The sequence below is a fragment of the Amphibalanus amphitrite genome, unplaced genomic scaffold (genome assembly GCF_019059575.1).
Source record: "Amphibalanus amphitrite isolate SeventyFive unplaced genomic scaffold, NRLGWU_Aamphi_draft 000003F_arrow, whole genome shotgun sequence".
In the NCBI taxonomy this organism is placed as follows: Eukaryota; Metazoa; Arthropoda; class Thecostraca; order Balanomorpha; family Balanidae; genus Amphibalanus; species Amphibalanus amphitrite.
The window spans coordinates 677,146-689,039 of NW_024881500.1; the positions used below are offsets into that span (position 1 = coordinate 677,146).

Genomic DNA, 11,894 nt, shown 5'->3' on the forward strand with positions numbered 1-11,894 from the left:
AAAGACAAAACAAAACGGTCTTGATTATGGAGCACGTAATCGTCCAAAAAAACGCCTCTGATTTATTTATCGGATACTCATCTGCACGTTGATTGGAAATGGAACCATTCTAAGGAGTAAATATGACATTTTTTCAACAAAATCGGTGTACAGAATAAGAACAAAACTTTCAGTAGTTTCTCAATTATAGATTAAATGTTACCGTTTGTCGTTACCATTGGCCTCATGCGTGAATTACGCATCACAAAAGAGTAAGATATTCAAAAACTGAACTCCTTCGTAATATGCATCTTTCTAAAACTTCCCCAAATAGTTAAAAATCTAAAACCTTCTAAACTTTTTTCTTAGCTTTCCCAAACTTCCTCAAACTGTGCTTCAACCTTGCATCCAATGGCTCTGTGCAATCGTTCAAATTACTATCAGCGACAGACATGTGCAATGTGCATGGATCCAAGTGATGGATCTATGATCTCATCGGTTCTCGAAGCAAACTGCAGGTTAGGATCTATGATCCCACCGGATCCAGCGTGAAAAAAATTATCCTGATCTATGAACTCATAGGATCTGACGATAAACCAAGAACATGGATCTATGGTCTGAGTGGTTCCCGCCATGCAAAACGTTTGAAACCAGGTTTCCAAGTGTTTATATGTTAATAAGTGCCACAAAACTATACATTATGACGTACAATCTAATAAAATCACTAAAACAGAACGGTTGTGAGTTGGAACAAGTGATTTGGGGGAAGGGGATTTGTGTGCTGACAAAATATAAATGGGGATCTATGATCTCACTGAATCTCAAGCAAAAACAAATTACGGACTCGGATCAATGATCCCTACGGATTTCTCGATAAATTAAGGAGCGAGATCTATGAGCCTGTGGGATCCGAGATCAGGATCCGTGGGATCAGATCCCAGATCCATTTTCTCGGATCCATGCACATGTCTGATCAGCGACATCATTTTTATCATTGCACTCCCGTGTACTTGATATACGTGTGTTGATTGTTGAATAAAAAGGACGTACAGCCCTCTGCAAACGGCGTGGTAGGCATTCCTTTTTCGACAAAACCGAGAATAACACTGATACTATCGGTCACCGGAAATCGTAGGTAACGGCAAGACGCGCGAGGCTCCGCACCTTAGATTGGCATTACCATCGTATTCATTTTCCATCCAGTTCGGCAACAAAAATCCAAAAGTTTATATTTGCCCCCAAAACAAACTTCTGCATTTTGTTGCTACACAAGGCTTTGTTTGTCACACACTTTGTTTGTCTTTGTTTGTCACACACTTTGTTTAGAGATAGACTCAATCGAAGGAGTGAAGCATGGCGCATCTATATGTGCAATGAGTTCCGATCGATTGATAGCATAGTCTTTGAGTGATTATCGGTTTTGTCGAAAAAAGAATACTTACCATGCAGTCTGCTGAGAGCTGTATGTACATTTTGTTATATCTGTCGATTCTTATTTTCACAAAACGTAGTCAATATTGCACTGTAACAGTGAAACATTTAACCGATCCAAGCTTGTCACAACCGCGCTGATCATATTCAGCGTCATTAGTAGGTATAATTAATTGAAAATCTCATCATGGAAAGTGCATGGCGATTCAAAATAGTTAATGATTTCTGCAAACGTAAGTAATATTTATGTAGACACTAGACATTAGATTGCATTTTATTTCGGCCTTTCCATAGAACATACAAAATGTTTAATAGGTAATTTTATTATGTAATTTGAAGAAATTAGGAAGATCGTACCTATTCTAGCTTCAAGATGTCTTGAACATAATTCAGGTACTTCTTTCCTCGACTAGACGTGGCAAATGAAACTTAGTCGCCATATTTCTGGCACGTTATCAGGCCGACATGTGTTGGATTCTCATACCTCATCGCTCCCAGTCGACATGTGCTCGACATCGCGGCCGCATATGGCATGCGTCTGTTGTTTTCTATTTCGGGTAGCGGCGAGCCCGCTTAATAGCACCGCGGCTGTGGCTTTGGTCATTAGCGCCAGGAGAAGTCCCTCCCATTCTCTCTCTCTCTCTCTCTCTCTCTCTCTCTCTCTCTCTCTCTCTCTCTCTCTCTCTCTCTCTCTCTCTCTCTCTCTCTCTCCCTCTCTCTCTCTCTCTTTCTCTCTCTCTCTTTCTCTCTCTCTCTCTCTCTCTCCCTCTCTCTCTCTCTCTCTCTCTCTCTCTCTCTCTTTATCTCTTCTTTCCTCCCTTCTTCCCAGGCTTATAAGAGTGGGGCGAGGACGGAATGGGTGGTCTCCAGTAAAACTACAGTGTGTTTATAAACACTGTGGGCTTCCAGAAATTGCTGGCCGCTGGCATTTGAACAAACCAATGTTTCTTTGTATTACATACTACAATCTGTACATACCTATGTTTTACTTGACTACATGCATCCAAGTTGATATAAATTCAAATTTCATGTTTTCATAAAAAATTATCGTCGAAAAGATGATGCAGGTGACATTTCATGACAAGTGAGGCCAATTTCAGTGAACTCGGCCATCACCTGCACTCTGCCCATTACAGTAAGGGCAGAGAGGTAAAGTCGGGGAACGAAAATCGTGATAATTTCACTTTTGGTGACCTCCAGTAACCTCAGCGATGATCTGATCGAAAATGAACTTGATGATTCTGAAGGATTTTATAGCGAGCGATCCATTGCTTATTTCTGCGTCTTTCTTACTTTCTTGGTTTCCGAGATAACCTGGTGTGGCCAAAGAAGTCCCCTTCTCAGTCCCCACCACGGCGAAGTTGATTGAGACCCCCACCCTGGCGTGGATAACTGACGTCTCAAACGCTATGTGGCGCGTCGCGACCGGGCACTACGGAATAGTTATAACGACACGCCATGAAAATGCACACCAGTGGCCCCACCAGGCACCAGGCACACCAGGCACACAAAGCCAACGACCCGATCGAATCGAAGCTCTTCAAATCGAATCATATGGCGAACGATACCCTTGCTATTCTGCTTGGTGGGCGCTTGATTTGCATCGCTTATAGCTATTCTATTTTGATTCGTAATGGTCTTCGAACTTTGTTTACGACAAAAATGTCACGATTGATTGAGTTTTGAACAGACTTTTTCGGATAGTAGTGTCCACTCCTCACCGAGGTTTAATCGAATTGACTTTTGAAAGTGTACTTAATATATTATGTTTTATTTGTGAGCATAGGCACGGGAACCGGGGGAGGGGGGACAGTGGGGCCAGCTTGCCCCCCCCCCCCCAAACTCTGGGGTGGTGCCCCCACAACTTTGAGACGAAATACCGCTTTTTTGCAGTTTTTCCTTTTTTGAAAAAGCCAAGGGATGAAAAATAAGTGACCTAAAACCGGTGAGAAAACTAGATTTGGGGTTGCTTTAGGTTGATCTCTATGATGGTGTGTCCCCCCGTCTGAAAGTAGATAGATAGATAGATAGATAAGCTTTATTTCAGACTCTGGGTCCATACTCTTAAATACTGATGATTTCAGCCAGTGCAGTGGCAAGACAACCAAATGTCACACAAACAATCATTCGGGCCTGTTTCAGCACTTGCGCAGAGCTACGTGCTAAAATGAAAGTACAGTTGCTGTTGCCAGTGGCGCCTCGGGCGAGAACAGTATTTTACACTCGAATATTTTCAGTCTTTTTTACCAGCTCACTATCACATGCACTCAGCCTGCACACAAAGTAGTTCCCGCGCCACTGTTTGTGATGGGGTATAGGTTTTAAGACGCATCGGCGACAAAGGCAATTTACTATTTAGTGTGTTATTTAATATTTGTCATAGCTCCATGCACATCATTAGCTTACTGGAGATGTCAATCGAATACCATTGATCGGATCGGACTACTTCGCCGACTCATTGACCATTTCATCCGCCCTCCCCCCCCCCGAAACAAACTCCGTCTGTAAACTTCACTGACCACTTCCTTTTCTTTCCCCAGGCGCGGTTGCTGTCAGCTCTTCTGACGACCCATCTCCTCCTCTGGCTGACGTCATCAGCCTACGCCAGTCCGACTCCACCAATCACAAACAGCGCCCATCTGACCGCCGAACACCGTGAAACGCCAGCGCAGCGCGATGGCCGAGTCTTTGAAATGGTTCGCCAGGAATCCCGCAGCTTCATGTCTGCCCTCCTCCCAGATAAAGTCGCCGCGCATGCCCACGACGTCATGTGGGCAGCCCCTCTGCACGCGAGGGCTGCGCGTGAGCAGCGCCTTCCGAAGTACACCGTGCTGGCCATGGCGGGTCCGCCGATGCTTCAGAGCTATGACACGGAGTTGCTGGACGCTGCTCTGGCGCCTGGTTTGGCAGGGGAGTTTGGGCGAAAAGCAAACGGTCTGGAGGGTGCAAAGCACTCGTCTATGATGGATACCAGTAGCGAACAACCGGCTATGGCATACGAATCCGAGCACATGCCGAACTCTCTGACTGTCAAAGAGCAGGATGTTGAAAAAGCTGCAGAAGACCAGCTGAGCTCCGGACAGTTTGGACAAAAGGAGGGCATCGATGCTGCCGTGGGTTCTTCGGTGGATGTTGAGGCGGCGCCAGGAGTCAGCACCATGGGACAAACACCTGTCGACAACGCACGTCCCGGAGATCTCATCAGTGGCTTCTCGTCCATCCCGCAGACAGAGCGCGTGCCGTATCTGCAGACTATCCAAGACGCCGAGGAGACTAAGAGCGAACCGGATGACCCTTCTGCCGGATCACCTCCTGCGGAGGCAGTCAGTCAGCCCACATTCGAGGAGTTCCCGTTCGACAGTATGAAGATGGACTCGTCTCAGGGAGGGGCACCAGACCAGAGCTACTTCACTGAGGCTTCAACTGGGGAACAAAACAACGACGAACCCCTGATGTTTGACACCAGGAACTTCCCCAACTTCCCCAAGTTTACATTCCCACGAGAAGGCGCTGAGGATTTGAACAGCAATCAGGAAGACGATTCTGCTTTTGGTAATGACAGCGGTGCAAACCGCATCACTCCGGATCACACTGGCTCGGAGCTTCTCGATGATCCCGTTGAAACGCGCTTCACCATGATTCCTGGGGCACAGGAGCCAATGAACGGAAAGCAAATGCAATCAGGCATGGATTTGGATATGAACGACATCAAGGAGGCGATGGAGTCAATCGACGACGTCCAGCCCAAGGACCGCACGGAGACGATGCATAACATGGTAAAGGAAAACACAGAGACCACAATGCCGCCGATGATGGAAGACATGAAGTCCGACGACACGACTGAGGGTTTCGACAATCATTCAAACTCAGGAACCTTCAGCAATGGTGAATCCACGAGTCACACTGGTGGCCTGCCTCTTGCTCCCGTTACGGACGATAAAAGCACAGAAACACTGCTAACAGGACCGGCAAACAGCCACTTTGAGAACTTCAAGGAAGACGGCGCTTACCCGGATATCAACGTAGTTGGGTTCCCAAGCTTCCCGGACATCCCTGAAAGTTATCCAGGCTCGGTGAATACTGAAGAGCAAAGTGTACAGAGGGAGCCTCTTCCCTCACTTGAGAATGATGCTGATACCTTTGTAGACTCCTCACCACTGAGCGAGACAATGCCAGACACTCAGAGCCCTCCGCCAGACACTCAGGCCCAGGACGGTTTCTTCCACCCGAACATCTTCCCCCAGGGTGACTTCTTCTCGACAGGTGACGACGAGTTCTACAGTAGACTGGACTCCAACCCAACCTTCCAGACTCCGACTGCCCCTGATCTTTCCTTCAGCTCCGACACGCGTGCAGTTCTCCAGTTCCCTGAGCTCCGCACGCAGTTCCCTGAAATTAATACCGACTTTTCCCACAACGAACCCCAATTTCCCGAGCTGAAGACACAATTTCCTCAGCCTGAGGTCGACTTTTCTCATACTGAGCAGCATACTCCGGAGCTGCTGTCACCGGAAAACGAAAACGATGATGCTTTTGGGAGCTTCGCCGAGATCGCCGATCTGAACCGCGATGTTACAGATGACGTGCAAGTGTTCAGCGACAAGGAAAAGATGAACGACCGGCGCGCAATTAACTATCATCCTCAGAGGCAGTTCGGGAACCGTCGGCCGGTCATCCAGAAACACTTCAACAAAGCCAACGGCGATGAATTCCAGAATACCTTCTTCAAGAATGACTTCAACCAGGTGACTACACAGCGGCCTTCTTATACCACATCACGAGTACCGGAGCTAAAACGACCCGAGCATCAGGGCCGGCCGCACGCACAGCCCCAGCCGCAGGGACCTCCGCGGCCCTACCCGTACAGGGAGCACCTTCAAGGACCTCACACGACTACTACGACTTACCGGCCCGCCATCTTCATCAACCAAGGACCCGCACTGAACGACATGGGACCAGGTCAAGAGGAGGACGCGTCCTCTACACCTGCGCCCAGCAATGCACCTCTTTTCCCTGACAGGAACAACATTCCTGGGTACATCCCCCGTCCTACCCGACCTCGGCCCTATCACCGACAGCCAGCTAATGAACATCCCGAGGCACCGGTCGAGGAACAGCAGGTGAAGTCCGAGGAACAACCAGCTGAGCCGCAGCACGGACGGAGGAGGGTTCCCGGGTACCTGCCGCGTCCCACACGACCGTCTCGACGACACAGGGTTACTCAGGGTGTGACCGGCAGCCATGTTGATCCGACACAGGAGTCGATGCCGCAGCAGGTGCAGACATCACCGGCACTGTCAACCACACGCGAGTCCGAGGAGCCTGCTCCTACAGCCGCAGCTGATCAGTCATCTTCAGGAGAGCTGCCACCCACCCCTCCAACAGGAGAGTCCTTCAGACCTGCGGCAGCTGAAACAGCAGCTCCTACGGCTACCGCAGCTCTCGAGACGGCACTACCGACAACCGCCGACGCTGCGCACCAAATTGCGCTGTCTGAGTCTCCCACCACAACTGCTCCCACGTCCTCCCCATCGACTCGATCCCCATCTAGCCGAGTGACCCGAAAGCCCTACACCTTCCCGCCTTTCCGCAGACGCACGACGGTATCTCCGTTCAGTAACAACCAGCACTCCACCACTGGTCACTTCGCGCCAGAGTTTGGCACACGAATCACCCACCGTGCACCGTCCGGATCCAGTGACGCCAGCCAGACGCACAGAAGGAGACGTCCGGGAGCACGTCGCAGGCCGGCAGATGCTACGGGAGAGCGGACCATCCGTAGGAGACCTGGAATGAGACGCCGGCCTGCTGGAGGAAGACGGGGAACGACACCTGAGCCGTACACCACGACGCCAGAACCGTTCACCACGACGACGGAGCCCCACACCACGACACCAGAGCCTGTTGAGATAACGACTGTCTTACCTGCTGAAGAGACGGCCAACGACTTTGCTCATCAGATGCAAGACGGTGATGTGCTGGTGGCTGCCGAGGGAGATGGTATGGATGGAGCGATCGTGGAAGAGGATGGCTTCCTCGTTGGTAGTGGTGTTGGAGCCGAGGCAGAGCCTGAAATAGTGGATGAAGTGGAGAAGCCGCATGACGTTATAAACCAAGATATATCTAATGTCTTGCAAAATGAGGAGGCCACAGTTGCTCCTGAGATTGTGACAGCACTTGATACCGAAATGCCTGTAGATACACAGCACGACCAGACAGATGTTTTTCCAACTGAGCCAGAACTGACCAATGCTGCTCCTATTCAAGTGGAATCGCTTGAACCCGTAGCAGACGAAGTGACTTTTCCTATCATCCCCGAACAGACTCAACGGGTTGAAGAGCTTGAAGAGACGTCCGAAGTCCAGTCAGCTCCTGAGATCATGGAACCTGTCTCACTCTCACCAGTGCTTTCTGAGATGTCCCAGAGCACCGCTGAGCCAATGCCTGAGGAAGGTTCCGTCATGACAGCGCCGTCAATTGCTATTAGCGAAAATGTCGACATAAACGTACCTCTAGGGGTCCAGGCACAGTCACCAGTGGTTTCGGAGTTCCCAGCAGGTATCTTCCAGCTGGAGCCCGCTATGCCTCAGACAACAGAGGATGTTGACTTCACGTCGGAGAGCGAGGAACCTGTAGACAGTACGAGCTTTGATCCGTCTCTTCTGGCAGATTCAGTGGATGTAAGGGTAGCAACAGAGACCAGGGAAGGATTCGGCCCCCTTGAGGGCGACGCCCCGCAGCAGGACATGACCCCAGGACCACTGGAGTTCGCCGCTGAATCTGCGGTAACATTCCAGGGAGGTGACAGCCTGGAGAGCCTTGGTGCCGCCTCTGACATTGAAGATACTGTTGACGTTGGTACTATCCTACGCGAGGAGCTCGGAGACGGCAGCGTCGAAACCGATGCGACGGAGGAAAACGGTTCCCCGGTAGGTGAGGAAGGACCTGAACAAAACCTCTTCATTCCAGAGCCATCCGCTCCTTCGGACACCAAAGGCTTCGGACCCTCACCGGGGCCCTCAGACTTTGAGGAGGGTAGCCTCGATTCTTTTATTTCGCTCGAAGACGACATCAACGTAAACAGAGCACCTGAGAATCAAGACCAGAGAAATGGAATGGCTGAATTTATTGCTCCTTCGGTGGCGCCAGAAGAAGTACTGTCTAACCCTGAGGGCGAGACCATCGATCTGTTTCAATCTGCACCTTCCCACATGATGGAAATGCCGACAGAAGAAAAGATCAGACAGGGGCCAGCGATGGTTGACGGTTCTGAGTTCGCAAATAACTTCAATACCCCAGCATATAGCGACAGCGGAGAAATACAAGACACACCTGATATGCAAAGCGATATCTCGCACATGCCTATAATGACAGACGGAATGCCAGAGATGCCGCACGAAGTGCCTGAGATGACGGACGACATAGTCCACCCGAACGTGGTCACGGCGGGAGACATCGATGCCAATCAATTCCTGGCTGGTACTGACCCTGAAATGGTCCCATCAGAGGCGGTAGCCCACGGTCGGCAGCCTCACTCGATGAGCTTTGACGCTCCTGACGACGAGCATCAGCCTGTCATGCCGTCCGACATCATTCCTGACGTACCCACATCAGACGATGTAACTTCAATGGTCAATGATGAAATGGCTGTCTCAGAAGGCTCGCCTTTTGTTCAGATCGACAGTAATTCTGAAGATCAAGCAGAGCATGAGGGCGGAGAACCACTTTTCGACTTTGATTTTGTTAGCTCTGAACAGCAGCCGCAGTCATTTGATGCGACCGATGCTGCTTTCAACTCCGCTGAACCTGTGCAAAACATCCCTCATTCAATCCCTGAAGGCTTTGGGCCCGTTCATCCTTCCTCCGTACTGGCTGAGGACGAAGAGTCAGTCTTTGCGGAGGACTCAACAGCAACAGCAACAGCAACAGCAAATGGCGTTACTTACGGCGAATTCCAGGGCGTTCCAGGCAGTGAGGAGGACTCAACTGTCGAAGATCAGGCTGAAGAGATGGAAGGATCTCAAATGACAATGTCGGAGGGCAATGAGTCCACGTTCGTGGGTGATATTGACGTGCGCGGAGGCTTTGACGGTCAGTTCTCTCCTCAACAGGGTGAACAGGACTTCGGCGAGGCTGCTGAAGACAGTGGGACCCTTCAAGCTGAGTATCAAGAAGAAGGGGACGTCTCAGAGGCTGACTTTGCGACGGATGTAGAGGCAGACTTTGGCGAGGATATGGAAGCCCAGCCAACGATCGACACCGTCGTTCCTACCAATGTAATTTACAGAGCTCCTGAAGAAGATGTCACGTCACAGGACGACAGTTTCGTGGAAAACATGAACGCGCAAGACGTCAACCAGCACTTCAGCCAGGACTTTTATCAGCCACAGGAACATCAAATGGCCGAGGATGGACCCAAAGCAGGATCAACTGTCAGTGATGATATCCCTTCCGACGAGTCAATTGTTCCTGAATTTACTGAAAATATCGCGCAGATGCCTGATATTGATATAAGAATCGCATCTGAGCCTATGGATGAGGCTGACGAGGCAGACATTGCTGGTGTGATGTCACCAACGACAGAGTCAGAAGCAGAAGCAGTGGACGTACTTTCTGAAGAAGGCGTAGCATCAGTCGAAGAACATGAAATGAACGGTATGGAGAACATCGACACCTTCGAGGATCAGCTCCAAAACCAAGAAGTCCCTGAAAACGCGGACGTCGAAGAGGAAGAAGGAAATCAAGAGGAAAACTTTGAAGAACAGCACGGTCCCATGGAGGGACAGAATACTGAAGAAGAAGGAACTGAGGATAACCATGAGTTCCAGGATCAAGAGGCCCAGGAGGCTGAAGGAGACCAGGATGGAGATCGGAGTGTCGATGAGGAGTTGCCAACTGGCTACGGTCCTCCCCACTCCGAAACCATTGTCCCCTCAGAGGTCACAGAGGATGGTGACGTCACCGCTCCAACAATGGATGACGTCATACCTGTGGAAGCGTACGACGTCTCAGAAGACTTGTCTGGTGACGAGCCTGATGTTCCGGAGCAGTCTTCGGCGTGATCAGCTGGAGAAAGGTGAGTGTGGCACCTCACTCCTCAGAATAAATAGATAGGTAGATATTGGCCGTTTTCACGACGGGCTATTCGGCGAGTGCACCTAATTTGACCAAATCTGCACCTAATCTCTTTTACAGCAAATATCTGTATTTTATGAATTTATTTCAGTGTTTTCGTCGATGATACTATCTTATAATATGACAAAGCAGGCATATAAGCAATTAGTGCAACCCTAGCTGATAGCTAGTAAGAGACACACTGAACCTGATTTGACCAAATCTGCACCTAATCTGCACCAAATGTGCACCAGATGTGTACGAGATGGCCGTGGTGAAAACGGTTAATTCTGCCCTAATAATGTTTTTTGTTCGCCAAATATACATTATACTCGTATGTTATTCATGCCAATGCCTATTGGCAGACATAGCATAAGATAAGCCGATAGGACGGACCACATTCAAATGTCCGCTATAACAATTTTGTCACTCACAAATTCTGTCACTTTAGATATACCCGTTATCCTTTGCAGTCCGTTATTCTAAGCTTTGTGTTCATGTTTAATACGTGCTATTCTGTTTTCAGACAGTACGAAACCTTTGATGCTTCTCGGCGGCAGCACATCCGATCTTCGCAGACCCAAACTACCACCAGCCCAATCGACTTGCGGAAATCCGCTTACCAAGTGCTTCGTCGAATCCTGGTTTCTTCTACCCGTCTTCCACGGGTGTCTACTGCAGAAGCCAGGACGTCCCTTCTGGCTATGGCCTAGTTTAGTCTGTCTGTGATCCGAATATTTGCTGCTATGCTGCTGGTCTGCGAACGAAAGTCTGATAGTCTGATATCTGCAGCCTGATCTGCAGTCTGTAGTCTGACTTACGGTTTATGTCACCGGTCTCTGGGGAGTATTGCACCACTGAGACGCTATCAAAAGGATTGCCTGTCGACAAACTTGCATTTCATTCATTCACCGCATAATTCTGCCGGATGCGTTCGTTGATGTACGGCCGGCCATAATTTATTGTTGAAACTGGCCTCAATAGGGCACAGAGTGAGTGTGTGAAAGTTGGTATTCCTGCACAGTGCACACATGAGCCGAATGCAATGCATTGTGGGGATGATTCGTAAGTTGTTTGTGTATTCGTGGGAAAAGTGCAATGAGAAGTGTTACGGGCCATGGATGAATTGATGAGTTTCGTCTTCGTAATTTCATACTTTCACACCATTCACCTTATGATTCCATGAGGTCCGTACTCCGTAGTATGACCTGCGGCAGAGCTGTGGCAATTTCGTCGCATCATATTTTGCCGGGAAAGCAGTAATTCACTTATCATGCTACCGATCCTAACAATGTGCTACTGATTTCGCTGATCTGCCACCAACACTAGCACATGTTGATGCCTGGTTGTGTTGCTGATCGTCACTTATT

At 49.4% G+C, this 11,894-nt stretch overlaps 1 protein-coding gene across 1 annotated transcript; it reads left to right on the plus strand.

Annotated features, from left to right (window-relative positions):
• The first annotated feature begins 7,415 nt into the window (after positions 1-7,415).
• On the plus strand, positions 7,416-11,644 carry LOC122393918. The gene is made up of 2 exons (XM_043390417.1): positions 7,416-10,486; positions 11,051-11,644. The coding sequence occupies exon 1, from the start codon at positions 7,599-7,601 to the stop codon at positions 10,470-10,472; it is 2,874 nt and encodes a 957-aa protein (XP_043246352.1). The 5' UTR covers positions 7,416-7,598; the 3' UTR covers positions 10,473-10,486; positions 11,051-11,644.
• The last annotated feature ends 250 nt before the right edge of the window (positions 11,645-11,894 follow it).